Source organism: Mangifera indica, chromosome 10 (genome assembly GCF_011075055.1).
Source record: "Mangifera indica cultivar Alphonso chromosome 10, CATAS_Mindica_2.1, whole genome shotgun sequence".
NCBI classification, from domain to species: domain Eukaryota; kingdom Viridiplantae; phylum Streptophyta; class Magnoliopsida; order Sapindales; family Anacardiaceae; genus Mangifera; species Mangifera indica.
In genome coordinates, this window is record NC_058146.1 from 5368493 (window position 1) to 5389073 (window position 20581).

The window sequence follows — 20581 nt, forward strand, 5'->3', positions numbered from 1 at the left end:
TTCGATTTTGATAGTAAAGAACTGGAACGAGTCTCGAAATTTGTAGGTTCCTTTGATTTAATACCTAAAACCTACTTTATTTTCTTTGGTTTTGGATCAAAATTGAAACTAAACATCAGATGCCCTACGGTTTCAATTCTGGTTTCAAATGGGTAATTTGCTTACCCTATATAATGTTATTATAAAATTATCTAATCCGATGAAACTAAGGCCCATGAGGATTTCAAAATAACAAATACATTAGCAGAATCTGGAATTTTGTATTGACGGCACAATAACACTATTCAAAAAACTGAAATTTTATCTTTCACTGTAGGAAAAACATACATCTGTAAAACGAAGAAACGTGGCTGGTATTTAACTGAATTGAATGATGTGCTCACTGTTGCAACGATGGCGGCATCTTCTCTAGACCCACTTCATCTATCAAAAAGAACATGCAAAAAATACAAAAGCAATAACTATTTCCCCAAATGCAGGGAAAGAAAACAACACTGAAACAAAATAAGACTACCCTTCTTGTAAATGGGCTTATGAATTTCAATATAATTATGAATTATAGTAATTGACTTGCTGATCGTCTTTTTAACATGGAGGCAAATCCGGAGGTGGTGCTTCCAGTGCCTGCAGTTCTCCTACTCCATTTTCTACCAACAAGGCCACGGCCAGACCCCATGTAATATGAACATCCAAGTGACAGTGCATTAGCCACACTCCTGAAAAATGAAAAGTCTGGTTTAAGCTTTGAAAATGGATTGAAAGAAGAATGATATGGAGTTGATTGTAAATTTATGTACCTGGATTGTCTGCAACAAATCTGATGACTGCCCATCCTCCCACAGGCAAACCAACTGTGTTCCTGAGAGGTGGATCAACTAGGTTGAATTTAGAAGTATCAGTACTGGGATTGAAGTTTCCAAAACCCTCGGCGATGATGTAGAAATCATATCCATGGAGGTGAATTGGGTGGTTTTCTGCTGTGAAGATTCTTGTGCCTTGTAGCACAATCTGCACTCTTGAGCCATACTTCAACTTGTACACTTTAGTCCCTGAAACCGGTTGCCAGATTGATCGGCTTACGTTTCCAGTGAAATCAAATTTCAACGGAGGGTTTGCTGGAAAATCGGTGGTGAAAACCCCTGGAATTCTCTGGTGATGTGCTTGCAAGAGAGAGAAGTTTGCTGGTAGGACAAAGGATGCATTGTTCATACTGGCAGTGAAACGAGTACCATTGGGTCCTTGGCATTGATTGGACTTGAAATTTGGAGGACATTTGTTGAGTCCAAGACCAACTGTGAAGAAGAGGCTTTCATCAATCTCAGTTGGGACTTCAACTTTCTGGGGACTTCTAAACTTGGTGGTGAATCCAGTGACAGTATTCGTGTCATTAAAAGCTGGTAAAGTTGGCATAACTGGTGTGACAGAGAGACACTTTTTGGGACAAGTGGCGGATTTGTATTCAAGAATAGCTGTTGTTGTGGTGTTGTCGAATGGGGCATTCTGGGCGCTGGCGTAGGCGCGTGCAGCCATATAGTATCGCGATGGAGGCTGATTGCCTTGGATTAGAACGTCTGTCGTTTGGCCAGGTCCCAGGACAATCACTGAAGTGGTGAAGGGTTTGATGTAAGAGGCATCAGCTCCAACAACTGTGAACTGGTGGTTGGCAATTGCGAAGAAAAGTTGCTGGTTTAAGGCAGAATTGATGACTCTTAAGAGATTGGTCTCACCAGAGTCAATTGGAACAACCACAGTATCTGCTCAACAGTCAGCACAACCCAGTTTGGTAAATAAATATAAAACAAAATTGTCCTTATCACAACAGAATGAGTTAAATTTTAGAGGGGGCATGAGATGGCTTGACCAACAAGCAATCAAAATTCTGAAGAAATTAAGCATGCAAATTAACTGACCTTGGCTGGAGCAGCTGTAGAGATCTCCAGGTTGGCCATTAATGGTGTAAGCATCGGATATGTTCGGAGTTGCTCCAGTTAAAGTAGCCTGTCTCACAACATCCATAGGATTGGCATTCCACCATTCCCCTATTCATCAACCAGGCACATAATCATCAGTAATTGTTGACAGAAGTAATGAAATTCATCAAATGAAGAGATGAATGTTAATTCATTACCGAGAAGAATTGCAGTTTCGCGAGTTGGCTTGGGGAATGGATAGGAAGAACCTTCTTTAGGATGAATAATTAGAGCTCCATAAACTGTGGCTCTAAGCCAAGAGCTATGAGCATGCCACCACAATGTGCCTACTTGACCCTGGATGGTGAATCTGTAAGTGTAACTCATTCCAGGTCTAATTGGACACTGAGTCACCATCTCTGGGCCGTCTGCCCAAGCGGTTCTGATTTGCCGAATTCCATGCCTGAAGATACCGGGGAAGAGTTACTGATTTATGTGTACGAAGTTTATGTGCAAGAAAAGAAGCTAACAAGATGTGCAAAAGTAATTTACCAGTGAATGGTGGCATTATATATGGCTTTGTTGGTAACTTTGACAACAAGAGTGTCACCATCGTTCACCTCCAAGGTTGGGCCAGGGTACATGCCATTAACAGTAATAGTACTATGAGTATTGCACAGCCTCTTCACTGGTGTTGCTTGAATCTGTTTCAATGTCAAAATGTACAACTTTAGTAACCAGCAGGATAATTAAACAGAAATAAAGAAGAAAAGTTTGAGAGAAACTAGTGAAACATACAACAAAATCATGGTAGTGAACTTTGGCATTAGCAAAGGAAGCAAGCAGAAGCAGAAGGCCAAATGAAAAGAAGAAGAAGATACAGCAATGAGAGTTGTTGAAGGACCCCATGTGTAATGTCCAATGAGGTAACAGGGAAGGCCTTTGCTTAAGTGAAAACTGAGGAAGTGAGGAAGAAGAAGGGGTGTTTATATAGGAAGATTAAAGGAGGAGAGAGTTGTTTGAGGTTGGCAGATTAGGTTTTGATTAAGCAAAATGGTCAGAAACCAGGGCAAAACTTAGTTCAACCCTAAAGGAGTTGTTGCACCCACTGGCATTCTAAAGTGAATTATTTCTTCAATGCTTCATTCAGATGTCTTTCTCATCTCACTGCTTAAGTTTCAACAGAACTTGATGGTTCTTAATTTTTTTTTTGGGTACAAACTGGAAATTAATTACTAGTCTAATGCTTAGTTTATATGTATGAAGACATTATGATAGTCCAAGATCAAGAGAAAGCCAAAAATACTAGTCAAAAGTCACCTTTTCCAGGAAAATAAATTAAAGACTTGCCCTTAAGCCAAGCCTATAAAATTCAAAGTAAATCCCAACAAATCATCTTATTAAATTCTAATGCCATTGATTCCTAACACATATATACTCATGTCGTAGTCATTTACAGGCTTCAAGTTATAGCTTACAACTATGTAGCACAAAATAGAAATGCAGAGACAAGAAACATTGAAACGTATTTTCTAAAAATATAAGAAATAAAAAATATAAAAATGTATAAATATAAAAAATATAAGGCTTTTTTTTTTTTTTTATAAATACCAAATTTTTATTTAAAAAATATAACCTTTTAGTAATAATAAGATATACACTCTACTAACTTAGTCTATCAATCGACAATCAAATAGATAGTGTATATTAAATCTGATGAAATTAGAGATTGTGAGGAGATGAGTTTTAACACGTTGAAAAAGAGATGAGTTTTAATATGTTGAAAATGAGAGAAGCTTCATATATTTGAGAGGAGAGAAGATGAAATCAGAGTTAGAGTTAGAAATTGTGAAAAATAGTGAAACATAAAATTGATTTTTAATCAATTAAAAAATAAGAAAAAGAACCACATTTCTTTTCCTGAAACACGTTTCGAATTTCTTTTTTATATTTTTGAAACATTTCTGAAACGTTTCGTATCATTTCAGGGATATTTCTGAAATAGAAATGTTTTAGAATTGCACTACGGGTTGCGTTTTTGTGCTTCCTACGTTTACAGTATAATATTAGGATGTACCTGAAAATAATTCATGTATCAATAATGTTTTATAGTTCATTATTTAAAGTTACTTTTTTTCTTTTAAGGATTTCAATTTGTGACAGGAGAAATGGGTTGACATATTGTTTGGGATACCTTTTGAAGGGAACTTTAGCTCCATAATGAACAATGTACTGGATTGAGAAAATGACCTTTTGGGTATATTAAACGCCACCGTTTTGAAGTAAAAGATATCATTGTCTTTGAGGTTAGAATGGTGGGGAAATAAAAGTGATTCTAAGTATGGTTAAGGGAAAAGTAATTCATATTAGAATCTTAATTAATTATGGTTGGTTGTTTCATTTAAATGGACTCCTTATATTTATGTACATAAATTTCATCTCACCTATACGATTTATCTATATGAACAATAAGTATTTATGCCAGTTTAGAAAAGGGCTTACCAAAACCTCATACAAATATATTTATTAGTGACAAACAAACCTATAATTTGGGAGATAGACTTAATGCAACCAAGAAATCAAGAGAGAATTTGAACTTAAGAGACTTTTAATAAAACTATATGTACCCAGTTTTGAGTCTTTAATTAGGTATTTAAATGTTGTATCACCATATAATTTATAATTTTGAATTAAAGATAAAATAATATTTAATCGCATGATAAAATATCATCTGGGTATCTAATTAGATACTGAAAACTAAGTGTGCATAACATTGCTAAAAAAAAATTTGACTTTGATAGTATAAGGAAAATAAAAGAAAACATTTAGAAATCACTAGGACAGAAGAAAGACAAATAGGCAAGATAAGAAGACAGTGAAGTATGTAGTTTCGGTTAAATGTGGACCAAACCCATCTCGTAAGGAAGAAAGAAAAAGACAGACAGCAAAGATCATGTTTAATTTGGTGGCAAATTTAATATAATATTGTTCCTATTAATGCGATTTGATGAGTGCAGGGGCAAAACTCTTAACAAGAAGTTAGTTTGTGTTGGAGCTTTATTTGGAAATTAGCTATGTGGATGTTAGGTTAGGAACATGAAAATTGTTTAATAATAAACATATGTGTATTCGATTATTAATGAATCAATAAAATTATATACATTCAATTTTGAATATATAATTAGATACCCAAATAATGTTTTATCACATTATAAATACTTCGTAATACTAATTATACACACACACACACACACACACACACACACATATATATATATATATATATATATATATATATATATATATATATATATATATATATATATATATATATATATATATATATATATATATATTTGTAATAATTGATTATTTTGCATGCAGAAATATATAAGAAACTTTAATTATTAGGTGGAAGAAAATTAGAAACCAATAGAAAACAAAAGCTAAAAGCTACTTTTTTTCAAATGGGTCTATGAGAATTGATGAGGACAGAAACTTCAACAAGAAGAAAATAGAGAAAATCAAAATGAAATAATTGAAGCTTATGCAGAATAGGGTTATGAATAGCAGGGTTTTGACAATAAGTGCATGGCTAGCTGCAAGATGATGGATTTGCATGAAATTATTTGAGGAAATATAAATTTCTTGAAGCAAAAGGAAAGATGATGATTCAACGAAAAGGGTTGTCAATTTGTTGAAAAAATTCAATGGCTTCATTGGCTGCAAATAAGTTCACAAACAAACCCTCGGTGACAACCGTTAGGAATCTCTTGGAAAACAAGCATGTAAATAAATCAACATGAAAATCAGAAACAAATACATAAAAAAGAGAAAGCAAAAGATCATTGAGAGATAAAGTTAGGACTAGACAGGCTAACAAGAATGGAAAAAATAAAGTTGGGTTGTTTGTTATTGACTTTGAAGAAGTTGTATGGTGATTTGTCTTGTAGTTTTCTTGATTTATCATATTCATAATTGGTAGTCCTGAGTGGGTGTTAATTGGGTTGTTCAATCAGGGCAAATTCCATCATTTCAAAGTGCCTTAAACGTAAACGTGGCTTAATATAAACTTCAATTAATATCCCTTTTATGGAATAGTTTAAATGGTAGTAATGGATAAGATTCCGAATATAAGAGAGTAATGGTTTAAATGATATCTGAAAATATTTTAAGATTAAATTCTTAATTTACTTAGTATAACGGTTATAGAATCAATTACTGGATCCAGATTTTACCTGTTTAGTTTAGTTGAATTTGTTTTGAAGGGAGAGTCTAACTTAAATAAGGTTTTTTCGTTAAAAAAAAATCAATTAATTATTGTGTTCTGTCAAATGTTACTGTCAATATTTTGGTCCTGTTTTCTTTCTTTCTAGTCTTACTAGCATCATTGCTAAGGCTGGATTCAAAGTTGTTGCATCAATTTATTGTCAAATAACAAAAGCCGCTTTTGTTTTCAGGCAAACATGGCAGAGTTGTTCTGTTGCTTTACAAAGGAAATTTTACTTTGAAATATTGGATGACTTTTTGAGAAAGAGATTGCAACTACCCATAAAAGAGCTTCATTGAGATGTTACATTCAGAGCGTCTAGCAAGACAGTAAAATGACCCCCCAGCAACTTTTGAAAGTGACGTTAAATGTGAAGAATTCAGAGAAAATGACATGATAGTTGGTGATAAGTAGGCATGTCCAAAGGGGTTAGGCTTGCTTGCGACATAGCTCAGCCTGCTGGAAAATAGCACAGTCCGCGAGGGTGTGATCAGCAATTTTGCAAGTTATGCTTAGCCCGTAAGTTGTGTGAGCTATGTCGGAAAACCCTAAACCAGCAAAAACAGTTAAAAAAATAAAAATATACATATAATATGGTGGGCTAGCCTGCCAAAGCATGTAGGCTGGCCATTAAAGGCATACGGAGGCACACTCTAGGAGGCCTCATGCCTGGTCATGTCTTGGGCTAATATGGCCCAGAAAGCATTGCATGCCCACTAGGCATGATGATGGACTGCACTGAATTCGGCCCAACACGACCAACAACCATATGTAATGATAAGAGTTCCCTTCAATAAATGAAATACTCAAATTTCTACTATTATATCAGATGGATTGTGATAGCAACGTTGAAAATCAAATAATTAATTATGATATTTCCTACAATGAAATAAAATAAATACGAAACACAAAATGAGTTTTTAACGTAGTTTAATTTATTGTTCGAGAGTTTATGTTTATAATTATGACATTAATAATTCTAAGAGTATACTTTGATAGAGTATGCTCTGACAAAGTAAGTATAAATATTACAATAAAAGTACCCTAAGGAGGATTGAATTTTAGACAAAAGTTTGAAATAAAGTTGTTGGATTTTGATGAGAACCTCCTCGTTTGGCTTAGGATGATGTTTATCTACTCTTAAGTATAAGATATATTATTGTTATATCTCTTTGCTTTTCTCTCTCACTCTCTTATATCTTAAAAATTCTTTCTATTTATTTAAAGGACGAGAGATTACATTTACAAATTGACATTTTTATTGATTACATTTAAAACTAAAATTTGAATAATAATTTCCTAATCAGTTACACTTTCAAGATATGATAACGATCATCAACCAATAAAATAAGAAATTATTCGTTTCCATCATTAATAAATGGCATAGACGGATTTTCAAATGGTATTATGAGATACTCATATATTGATAACTATATAATTAATGTACAAACCATTATTTTGATCTTTTCTTGTAGCAAATAAACCTTGTTTGAATGAGATTGTCTCTCCAGAACTAAACAAATAAAACCAAAAAGTTAAATCCTAAGTTTAATAATCGGTCTCACAACTATTTTACCAGATAAATAAAGAGTTTTTGATATGTCACCGATGCACTTGAAAAATCATGTTGATTTTCGGTATAAATAATTCATATCACCTATCCAACAAAACAAATGTGGTCAGTTTTTAGGCCAAGTTTGGATGAGTTGCTTCTTGAACTTAAGAGTGATCTTCACCCAAAAGGTATTTATGCGAACTACCTTCATCAGCGATAATTCCAACAAGTACATCAGCTTGCTCTTGGACCCAGTTTCAAAATAGGCGAGGAAAAACTTTTGCATGAAATCCAAACCAGACAATATCTATTTAAAATCGAGGATGCTACAACTAAAGAGAAAAACATAGAGCATACTTTTGAACATGAATTATTGAACAATTAGTGCAGCAAGTGGTAATCGCACCTCTGTATGTTCTAGACTGTTTGTCCAATAATCCATAAGCATTTTAGTCAGAAAATTGATGTTGGTTCACAGCAATTTGAATGAAGCTAGAAGTAGTTGTCAGATTATTAAGTTTACTTCAGTTTGAATTTAAGCCTTAGGATGAATCCTGAGGAAGCAGAAGGTCTTCCCGTGAAATCAGTTAAATGGCTGGCAACTGTTGAAAGATAGAGGCCAAGTGAAAGCCTCTTTTTTATCTAGAAGTTCTAATCAGTTTCAGCTGATGAGTTGGAAATGGCAAAATCATTCTGAATATTGGAGAACTTTGTATTTACCATTTTCTTCTACATAGGTGAATGAAAGTAACTTGTGCTCCTCTAGAAGATCTTTCATTTAGTTTCAATGTGTTTCATTACAAGTTTTGAAGCTTGACAATGAATTATCAGAGCAATTGTGAAAGATAAACTAGTAAAGATTATACTTGTAGCAGAACCTGGAACTTAAATCTTTTTTCCAGCAAGTCAATTCCAGTTGCTGCAGAACTTGTTGAACCTCTGGGCGCACTGAGGGTGAAGGATCAACACAATGCAAAGCCAATTTCAGTGTGTTGAGTAACTCATCCCCAATTATTGATGCATCCCCCATCAATTCTAAATCAGAAACTTCATTAGTCCACTCCACCTTAATGATAGAGGCAACCCATTGAGGCAAGTCCACATCATTCATCTTGTCACCTGGAGACTTCCCTGTTAGGAGTTCCAGCATGATAACTCCAAGGCTGTATACATCAGTTTTTGTGTTAGCTTTCTTGAGCTTTGCAAGCTCAGGTGCTCTGTAGGCAAACGTACCTGCAGTTGCAATCACATTTACATTAGCAGCAGCAATCATTGACCTGGAGAGGCCACAATCTGCAATTTTAGCATTTGTATATTCATCAAGTAGGACATTGCTTGATGTAAGGTTCCCATGTATAATGTTCTCCTGATTGTGAAGGTACTGTAGGCCTCTTGCTGTACCCCGAATGATTTTCATCCTTGAGGGCCAATCAATTCTTAAAATTAATAGTACAAGGCCTCGTGATGTTGTACTGTGGCAGTAAATTTTGGTAACTTCCCAAACCTTGTCGGTTACACCCTCCCCCATGTCATCAATTCTTACAATTAATAGTACAACATTAGAGGTTCGTAAAATTTTTTACATGTAGCCCATCAACTATAGGCCTACAGATGATCTTACCATCTCAAGAGTCATACAACTGCTGATAACAAGTTACCTCACATCGGCATTTCAAACATTGGCAGACCCATGTAACCCAAAGATTAACTCAAAGAGAACGCATTCTTCAGACAAACACACCTCATTTTCACAAACCATTGAACCTCCAGATCTATAACATTTGACAAACCATTGAATATACCCAGCTCAATCAGATCATCGAAAGAAAAATTAAGATCATGATAGCCTCCCTGACTGCAAGTAATGCAATGCTCATAGGTTAACTAAATTGATTCCACAATCTAGTAGTCCATATGAAGCATTTCTCTACATGTTGTCAGGTCTCACAATCAATAACCTAAACAGCCACCTATAAATACAAATCCAGTCCAATGAGCTTCCCTTTTCCAGCTTAGTAGCATCAATATGGTACCCTTTAAATAACTTTTACTTAAAAATGTAAACATGGTAACTCATTGCAATACACATTTCAATAGATAAAATCAATTCTATTAAAAAAAGTAAATTGTAACTCCTGAATGTGAAATCAATTGCTTATAAATCAGTCCCAATCATGTAAAACATTGTGGCAATACAAACAAACCATTCATGCACAAATAGCAATACAAAACAATCATTTTCATCAGAGTTCCACACAATCATTTCTACTCCAACCAAATAGAAACCAGCACAGCATGCAAATCTAAGCCCTATTCCGCCTGAAGTCTCAATCCAATCATAAAAATGTAAAAACACAACTTAAGTACTCACATTACTCCAGTCTTAAAACTAAATCACCCATAAAAATATAAGTAAATGCGAAACTATAACTTACAGTTAACAAAAGAGAAACAAACCGAGTAATGTCCTACAGTAGATTCAAAGTAGGCCCATAAATTGAACGACTCAGATTGACTTCATTTGAATCATTTACCTTAGCATTAGCATCTTGTATTTCAATATCAAAACTAAATCCATACAAATCAAACCAAAAACATCCAAATGTTACAAAAACCCTACTCCAATTTCTCGCCTAAAAAAAATCATGGATTAATCATACACGTTGAAGTCTCGATCCGCCAGAGCAGTTTCAGACGCGTCCGGCGACGGCAGGGGCGGCCGCGGAGGCGGCAGCGCCGCCGAGGAAGGATAGGAATCCGGAGTTAACAGGTTCTTGGTCGTCGAGGAACAGATCCTCAGGCACCCTAAAAGCACCGTGGGCGCACACAATCGCAGCTCCGATCATAAACGCAGATATCAACAAAGATCCAACAGACGTCAAAAACACGACGACAATCGTCAACACAACCAACGCCCCGAGCGTCTCGCGGTCAGAGAACGTACGACCGAAGATGGCCAAAGGTTGATCCGACGGTCTGAAAATGTAGAGGAACATCCATGCTCCCAAAAGGCTAAGAAGGACGAGGAGAGAAAAGGGATTTGATAAGAGAGAGAAAGCGAGCACAAGCGCGAGTAGGGTCACGTAGTTGACTTTGAAGTAGGAGAGATTTCTCCGTATACGAGAGTAGGCTTCCGAGAGGGAATCGGGCCTGGCCATAGCCGATCTGTCTACAAGTTCGGACCATGGTCGGCGTTGGGAGAAACCGTGACGGATGGAGGAGGACAGCCGTGAGACGAAGGCACGAAAGGCTGGCGTGGCGATCGGCGGTTGGGAGGTTGCGTTGGCTTGAGAGTTGGAGACTGGGAGCGTGGGTGGGGCGGCCATTTCTGGCGCATAAAAGCGGGAGGTGTAGCAAAAGATTGGGGTTCGAGACAAAAATGGTCGGCGTGTCGGTGGTCCTTATATACAGGAGAGGTGTTTTTGTGTGTGATACAATTCATGGTGTCATCATGAATCTTGATCTTGTTTGAAGTTTTTAAATCACCGTCAAATTGTGCGGTCACGATTTTCTTATAATATATATAGTAACATCTCTTGCAGATCTCTAGTATTTTTATTAGTTTCCATAATAACATCATTTATATTCTTTAAATATAAATAAATGTTTTTTTTCATTAATTTAAACTTAAATTTTTATTTTAATTTGAAAAAATAAAATAACATTATCCTAAAACAATACAATTCCCATCAAAATTTTCATTTCTAGGGCAATTTAATTATAACACAGTATTTAAGGTTGATATCGAAATTGCACTATATTGAGCCTGAATTGGTTATACTATATTATTTCAAGGGGCCGTTTGGTTATGGTTTTTAAAGATTATCTTGATAATCTATCTTTTATTCCCTTGTTTGGTTTGTCAGTAATAAAAGATTACAGTAATCTTCTATTATCAATGCTGACGTGACAAGTAATAAAGTGGTAATCTGATTACCACATTTACCTTAGGTATTTAAAGATTATCAAGGTAATATTTATTTTATTATAATTATATTAGTATTTATTAATTTTTTGAGATAAAAATAAATTTATTTTTAATTAATATGACAAATAATATAAAAATTATTTAAAATAATTATATTCAATAACATTTAAGTAAAATAATTTACTAGTAATCTTTTATTACATTTAACCAAACACAATAATTATTTATACTTATCAAATTTTATCAAATATAGTAATCATTTATACCCAGTACTCTTTTAAATAATCTATCTTCAAAGTAATCTTTCTATTTTGGTAATAAAATATTACTCAAATCAAACATCCCCCAAATGTGATTCGATTAAAATCACATTTGACTACTTTGTTGGCAACAATTGTCATGGATAATTTTTTTATTTTTTATTTTATTTTTTGTTATTATTATTTCAAAAATTAATATAAATTAATTATGAGAATACATTTAGGAGCAAATATACTAAATTTAAATAAAAGGTGTTCCCATATTTTTTAATAGTTATAGCATGTCAATTAGGGTATTTCATTACTAAAACTAGATTATTGATAATTAATTATATGATAATATATTATTATTTATATATAAAAATTATGTATATAATTTTATTATTTTCAAAAACGTGAAAAATGGGAAGTAAGCAAATACGGAATATTAGATAAAAAGCTTTAATTGAATGAATTTTGAAAAACATGCAACCATAATTAAGGATTATTTAAATGTAAATAAATAAATAAAAAGTTCCCTGACAAGGAGGGTGATTGAGAATGTTGAACTTTGAAGGCGCTTTAAATTTATTCTTAAACCAGATTGTGTAGTCCTCTAATTGGATGCTCTTTGTTTTGGGCAGGCCAAACAAAACCTAATATCTTTTTGTATAAATAGCTATTATACCTAGGCGTGGATTCGAGCTGAGCTTGTTTAAGCTCAAGTTTGAGTTCGGCTCGAATGAGCTCAAAACGAGTTGGCCCTAAGCAAGCTTGAGCCAATATTTTTGAGCTCGAATTTAATTGTCAAAGTTTATAAATTAAAATTTTGTATACAAAACGATATCGTTTTGACTAATATGTATGAAAATGATGTCATTTTAATAACGAATATTTGAATTCGAAGCGAGTCAAGCCGAACTCAAGCCGAGTTCGAGCTCAACGAGCCTGAGCTAGAACTCGAGCTATATTATTGTTAAGTTGAGTTGAGCTCAAGCTCGATTTGACTCGAATCCAGCCCTAATTATACCCTATTTTTCCATTTAGGTTGAAACACCACACAAATAATATGCCAAATTGAATATTAAAGAGTCAAACAGATAAGGTTCAACTTTTAAACTCCTTTTATTATTCTAATTAATATTCTCTTAGAGACTTACACTCCTAGTAATCGTGTTAGAACTTTGAATCTCTAAGAAAATTGCAGACTAATAATTTCGATACTTTGAATATATATATATAATATAATATATTATTATATAATTAGATGATACTTTATTTTTAATTTAAAATTATTTAATTAAATGATGATACATCATTTATATATTAAAATTATAATATATATATATATATATATATATATATATATATATATATAATTTTATTGTTGATTATGGTAGTTGGCATGTTTACTCAATCAATTCTCTTATTGATCCCACTATAGTACCTTGTTTAACAATACACTCCACATAAATGCTTATAGGGCATTGTATATGACTCATATTTGAATATAACTTCTCTTTAATCAATCTACAAATATGAAGCTTTATTAGAGAAGAAAGAAAATACATATTTTACAAATAGATCTTTTTTTTTAATCTTGAGTCAAGGATTGACTTCATAACCATTAAACTAAATAAGTGAAAATTTTTATTTTGATATATTATCGGAAGTCCACTTTTTTATCACTCAAACTATCTTTTGAGAGTTTTTTTAAATTTTGATTGTTACTATTCTAATTTATATTGTCGGAGACTCTAAATTTTATAGTATAGTTGTTGAAGAGAAATCGTATCAACAAATTCATTTCTTCAAATACAAGTTAATACTTTGAATTTGTTACATTTTGAAAAAAAAAAAAAGTGTATGCAAAACTAAAAGCTAACCTTTCATGCATTTAACTAATAGGCACTTGAGTATTATTCTAATCATAAAAGAATCCAAAGAATAAAGTTCCAAAAGAAAGTGAGAGTTCTTCTATGGCATCTAGAGTAGCAACTTTTGAAACTAAGGCTTATAAAAATAAAACTTATTACGTCTTCAATTGTTTAATGGTGAACTCTCTACCAATGTTTTCAAAATTAGATTGAACATTGACTCGATAGAGGGGGCGATCTGGTTCAACCGGTGCTTGGACCGATTGGACTGGTTAACTCTTTAAAAAATTATTCGAAATAATTTTATATAATTTATCATTAAATTTATACTCTGAAATCGTTTGATATTAAAATAAACTTAATTTGATATTATATATGTTCAAAATTAATATATGAGTAAAGATGACAATTCCAACCAAAATTTAGGGTCCTTAAACCTCTTCGACTCTAACAGGGAGGAGATTCTCTAATAGAAATAGGGAAGGGGATGAAGACGAAAAATATTCTCGCAATCAGGGACAGCGATATATGTGTCCTCGCCTCCGCCCCGTCCTCACCCCTTATATTAATATATTTACTTAAAATATTGACACATCTTTATAGTTTTAGATTATTTATGTTTTTCAAATTTATTTATATTTTTGTTGTGTATATTAAAGGGATTAACATATGTTATTTGTGATGTTTGAAATATATTGGTTTTAATTTTAGTTAATTTTATTATTTAATATATTTACGTTACGTTTAGAAAGTGTAAAGAGGGAAATTTTTATTGGTGGGGATGGAGATGGAGCCGGGCTTCCCCTTGGATAGGGGATGAGGAGAGGATTTTCCCCCACAGGTAAAGGATGGGGAGGAGATTTTTTTCCCGTTAGGAGGATCATTGTCATCCCCGTACCTCTCTGTTTCCATCCCTAATATGAGGTCTTTGATTCAATTAATAACGAATTTTTTTTATTTTTTATATTGATTGAGTGAAACCCTTTTTTTTTTCCTATCTAACCAGAAGGTTCGAATGGTTCAATCTTGTCCAAAACATTTTAACTCCAAAAACGATTTTTAAATAAATTAGTGAATCCTAATTTAACTAGTTAAACCAGTCAATCCAATTCAATTTTCAAAACTATGTTTTCTACTCCAACATTATTTAAAATCATGGACAAAGTAGATAATTGATAACCTTTTCAAATCTTAAGGAAGGCTATTAATGATTTCTCATATATATAATTGCAGAATTTAGAATATTAATCTCCAACAATTAATCTGGACATTTGAACAGTACCATTTTCTCTTCAATTTGCAACTTTGCAGGTCTTTCAAACTCCAGCAATTTCATATAGATGGTGTATTTTATTTTTCAGAAAATGTTGTTTTGGGACCCAAATACACGGCTTCAGTCCATAGTATGCATCCTTTACCACTACCAAGAAAGTTACAGACCATTTGCTGGACAATTGTGCATGAAGATAACTTGACGTAGTCAACATATTCTGCTTAAACCAATTACAATGGGCATTTAATCTTATGAGATTTTGTCATTTGGGATGTCTAAAGGAATCAGAAATATCTTATTACAATTTTTTTCTTGTAAAATTATGCATCTTTTTTGTTTCTTCCTCAATACAAAAGTATGTCTTTGGTTACAGCATCTAATAATATAAGCCTTACTTTTGACATTTCTTCCCCCTAAGATTCTCACCTTTACTTCCAACTCAATGATAATGGAGTCTTTAAATATGAATCATGTTTGATGAAGTTCTTGCAGAGAGAAGGATTCAAAGAAATCAAGAAGCTTTCATGGCTGTGGCTACTCCTTGTTTCTATCCTGATGTATTTGAATGGGTTCAAAATCTTCCACCAATTTCTCAATGGAAAGCCAATTCCATGTCCATATGCATATGTTCCACAACTTCTCTTCAGCCATCTCTCAATCTTTCTGTAGCCAAAAGCCTTGAATCCCCATCTCTCTCTTTCTCCATAATTGCAGATTATAGCTACTCCATATCTCTCTGGACCTCGAAACCATTCAAAATCAGCTCGAAATCGACTAGTTTACTCAATGAAAATGCCATTTCTGATCTTCTGATCAACTTCATAGAAGATGTTCTTAAATATGCCCCAAACAAGTTATGTAACTTGTCGCTCAAGCTTCCAAAACTAGACTCCATCTCCAACTTTAAAGACATTTTCAATTTCGCCTTCTTCACTCTTTCGCTTCTTGTGTGCATCTATGAAGTTCCTGCTGGTCTCCGCTCAGGATGTTTGATTTCTCTCAAGAATCAACTGACTGGTTGCCAATCGAGAGTGGCATCAAGGCAGCTCATGAAGCACTTGGGCTCTAACTTGGAAGAGCAGTGGATGAGGTCTCTGAATCTTGCGATTACTAATTGGATCGTGGAGCTCCAAGCCGCCCACCGCCTACTTAAAACACCATCCCCGCTTTTTTCCTATGCATTATCCCAGTTTGGGTTGTGGAAAGTTCATTTGTATTGTCCTGTCATCGCCATGGATGTCGAAAGCTCCAGCAACCCTTTAACCGATGAGCGACTTCTCTTCTCCCTCAACTACCACCAGCTTGAAGGTGTCATCCAGTTCAACTACAATGTCACCATTGAAGACAGATGGGTGAAGTTGATGATCAACACAGATAACATAAGGTACTTGCTTTTTCCCATTCATAGTTCTTCTCTCGTAGATGCTTGACAATGTTTTGTAAGACTCAATTTACATGAACAATCATAAAAATCATGTACTCTTTATTTCACAGGATTTATACATATAGTAGAAAATACTATATTAAAATTTTAGAGCTACAAAAATACCCGGTATACTATGCAATACGAAAATATAGAGTTTTTGAAATTATTTATATCGGAGTGATTGATTTTCAGCTTCTAAAACCTTTATGAATAATAACTTTCAATTAGTAAAATTATATTTTATTAGTTTTGGAATGAGAATTTAGTAATGGACTTTTATCAAAAAGCCAATAAACATTAAAGACCTTATTAATATTATATACTCAAATCATAATTTTTAAATGTATTTAACTTATTTTTATTGATTATTTAAACTCATTTGTAAAATATTGTTGGATTATTCGATTAAGATCATACTTAGCACACCATGTAATACAAAACCATATGGCTCCCAAAATTATTTGTATCAAAGTAATTGGTCTCCTATTCTATATTCTATTGGTTTCCAAGTGAGAGCTAACACATATATAATAGGGTAATGAATCTCTATAAAATGTTTAATAAATTTTAAGATTCATATTAATACTATCTACTTAGATCATAACTTTTAAGTATATTAAATTTATTTTTATTGATCATTTAAATTTATCTGTAAACTGTTATAAAACTATTTAATTATCCGATTTTATTAAATCAAAATCACAATTAATATTAACCTACATTAGAAAATTTTCTAACATGTTTCTCTTTCAATGCTAATAGGTGTGATATTGTCCAACTTGTGAATGATAATCTGATGAATGAAAGGGGAGTTGGAGTGGATGAAAAACATTTTCCTTCAAGGATATCTTTGCATGTAACTCCAACTCTTCAAACCAGCATAATTAGTGTTTCAGTTAGCAAATCTTCAGATAATCCTCCAGTAGAGATTGGGCTTGAGAAAACCATGGAAGGTTCATTTGATCCACCCAACTCTTTCTTGGGGCTCAAGGTATCTACTGGAGAGACCATGACAATGAGTTTGAGGCCTTGGAAATTTGAACAATCTGTGTATGGCTATAGTGCAATTTTGAACTGGTTTCTTCATGACAGCAATGATGGAAAAGAGGTAATCTCCTCCAAGCCATCGAAATTCACTTTGCTCAACCCCAAGGCCTGGTTCAAAGACAGATACACCAGTGCTCACCGGCCGTTCACCAGGCAAGGCGGCGTAGTCTTTGCCGGAGATGAATATGGAGAAAAAGTGTGGTGGAAGATTGACAAAAATGCTATTGGAAGAACAATGGCATGGGAGATTAGAGGGTTGATTTGGTTAACTTATTTGCCCAATAAGCATAGAACATTTTACAATGAGACTAGAAGGTTGGAATTCAGAGAAATTCTGCACCTTAAAATTGCTTAGTTGATCAAATACAACCTTATTGTATGTTTTCAGAATTGCTTCAATTTCTAAATATTTCATACTGTATATAAGAATCATATTTGATAATAATATTACATGTTATTTGTTGAATATAATAGTTGTTATGCTGATAATTAAAAATACTTTTTACGTTATATTTTGTTAAGACAATTTTAATATATGATCATTTTCGGGTGAGTAATTTATGTTTGCGGAAATACTTGAAAATAAAATAAAATTACGGAAATAAACACTAAAATTTGTTGAAATGACTTCATTTAGTAAAATCATGGATGGCAACAGAGATGGGGAACAGGGGATCTTTTTATAGCGTTAAAAAGTTAAATTATCATATTTTAATAATTATTACACTTTTTATAATTATTTTATCATTCAAATTAACAAAAATATAAAATATTACTTTATATATCAAATTTGCATCGAATATTCTCTTTCTCACCTGCTTCCTCTTCTTCTTGAGTGTTTTTGATTGAACCCCACCATTGCCATTAAGATTTGGGAAATTATCAAAAATGGCCAAAATACCCTCCCATTAAGCAAAAATGCCCAAAGTCACTATTTTTAAGCAAAAATACCCAAATTCACTATTTCCAAGCAAAAATGTCCATGACTTTTTTTAAAATGTCAAAATTACCTTTCTCTTCATTTATATAAACCTCCTCACTCACTAGAAGGGGTTAAATGAAATTTTATTAAAATTAGGAGGTATTGCGATATTAAACATTGTAAGAGCATTATAAATTTCTCAATGAAATTTTAGGAATAGATAAATGAAGGGTCAAACGAAATATTATTAAAATTTGGGGGGCATTTTGATAAATCGATTCGTATTTTTTAGATTTCCGAAGAAATTTTTCGATTGTTGCTATTCTAGGGTTTTTCAACTTTTAGAATTCGAATTTTAGTTCCGTTTTTTCGAATTTCACCTTTTACGAGATATCGATTCGTATTTTTCAGATTTCTAAATAATTTTTCGATTGTTGTCATTATAAGGTTTTTCAACTTTTAGAATTTGTATTTCATTTCCGTTTTTTGGAATTTCACCGTTTTACAATAGATCGACTCGTATTTTTCAGATTTTCGAAGAATTTTTTGATTGTTTCCATTCTAGGGTTTTTCAACTTTTAGAATTCGAATTTTAGTTACGTTTTTTCGAATTTTACTGTTTTACGAGATATCGACTCTTATTTTTCAAATTTTTGAAGAATTTTTCGATTGTTGCCATTCTAGGGTTTTTCAACTTTTAGAATTTGAATTTTAGTTCTGTTTTTTCGAATTTCACCGTTTTACGAGATATCGACTTGTATTAATTTTTCGATTGTTGCCATTCTAGGGTTTTTCAATTTTTAGAATTCGAATTTCAGTTCTGTTTTTTGAATTTCACCGTTTTACGATAGATCGACTCGTATTTTACAGATTTCTGAAGAATTTTTTGATTGTTGTCATTCTAGGGTTTTTTAACTTTTAGAATTCGAATTTCAGTTCCGTTTTTTCAAATTTCACCATTTTACGATAGATCGACCCATATTTTTTCTGATTTTCGAAGAATTTTTCGATTGTTATCATTCTAGGGTTTTTCAACTTTTAGAATTCGAATTTCAACATATGCACGACATATCACATCTGGTCGAAAGTGTCTGGACTCATCGGGGATTCGCAGCTCGCCGCCAACCCGTTTTCTTTTGCGAGAATTATCCTACACAAATTTTAAAAATTCGTTAAACATTCAAAAAAACAAATTTGTAAACAAATGTATTCATGAAAAAAACATAAAAAGAAGAAAAATACAAAACAATCAAAAAGGAAATGACAAAACTTAACAAATAAGATTGTTCGAATTCTAGACGTTGAAATACCTTAAAATGTCAATAATTGATCAAAATCTAGAAAATACGAGTCGATATAGCCAAAAACGGTGAAATATGGAAAAACTTCAATAAAATGTGATTTCTATAAGTTAAAATATCATAGAATGTTAACAATCGAAAAATCGATCGAAAATAAGAAAATATGAGTTGATATATCTTGAAATGATGAAAATCGAAAAAACAGAATTGAAATTCGAATTTTAAAAGTTGAAATACCCTAGAATGACAATAATTAAAAAATTCTTCAGAAATTTAAAAAATACGAGTTGATATATTGTAAAACGGTGAAATTTGAAAAAACAGAACTGAAATTCGAATTCTAAAAGTTGAAAAACCCTAGAATGACAATAATCAAAAAATTCTTCAGAAATCTGAAAAATACGAGTCGATATATCGTAAAACTGTGAAATTCGAAAAAACGAAACTGAAATTCGAATTCTAAAAGTTGAAAAACCCTAGAATGACAACGATCAAAAAATTCTACAAAAATCTGAAAAATATGAGTCGATCTATCGTAAAATGGTGAAATTTGAAAAAACAAAACTGAAATTTGAATTCTAAAAGTTGAAAAACCCTAGAATGACAACAATCGAAAAATTCTTCAGAAATCTGAAAAATACGAGTCGATCTATCGTTAAACGGTGAAATTCAAAAAAACAGAACTGAAATTCGAATTCTAAAAGTTGAAAAACCCTAGAATGACAACAATCGAAAAATTCTTAGGAAATCTGAAAAATACGAGTCAATCTATCGTAAAACAGTGAAATTCAAAAAAACGAAACTGAAATTCAAATTCTAAAAGTTAAAAACCC

General features: G+C 32.7%; 4 protein-coding genes across 4 annotated transcripts; 1 reads left to right on the top strand and 3 right to left on the bottom strand.

Moving 5' to 3' along the window:
* Positions 1-283: 283 nt before the first annotated feature.
* On the bottom strand, positions 284-2942 carry LOC123227135 (laccase-12-like). The gene is made up of 6 exons (XM_044651821.1): positions 2709-2942; positions 2463-2614; positions 2129-2373; positions 1911-2039; positions 798-1754; positions 284-716 (listed from the first exon to the last, which is right to left on the bottom strand). Exons 1-6 carry the CDS (start codon positions 2817-2819, stop codon positions 586-588), a joined length of 1725 nt encoding a protein of 574 aa, XP_044507756.1. The 5' UTR covers positions 2820-2942; the 3' UTR covers positions 284-585.
* Positions 2943-8477: 5535 nt separating this feature from the next.
* On the bottom strand, positions 8478-10089 carry LOC123226660 (probable leucine-rich repeat receptor-like protein kinase IMK3). The gene has a single exon (XM_044651164.1). The coding sequence runs from the start codon at positions 9261-9263 to the stop codon at positions 8586-8588; it is 678 nt and encodes a 225-aa protein (XP_044507099.1). The 5' UTR covers positions 9264-10089; the 3' UTR covers positions 8478-8585.
* A 139-nt stretch (positions 10090-10228) lies between these two features.
* LOC123226661 (PRA1 family protein B1-like) lies at positions 10229-11144 on the bottom strand. Its single transcript, XM_044651165.1, has one exon. The coding sequence runs from the start codon at positions 11059-11061 to the stop codon at positions 10426-10428; it is 636 nt and encodes a 211-aa protein (XP_044507100.1). The 5' UTR covers positions 11062-11144; the 3' UTR covers positions 10229-10425.
* Positions 11145-15488: 4344 nt separating this feature from the next.
* On the top strand, positions 15489-17993 carry LOC123227358. The gene is made up of 2 exons (XM_044652132.1): positions 15489-16436; positions 17241-17993. Exons 1-2 carry the CDS (start codon positions 15523-15525, stop codon positions 17878-17880), a joined length of 1554 nt encoding a protein of 517 aa, XP_044508067.1. The 5' UTR covers positions 15489-15522; the 3' UTR covers positions 17881-17993.
* The last annotated feature ends 2588 nt before the right edge of the window (positions 17994-20581 follow it).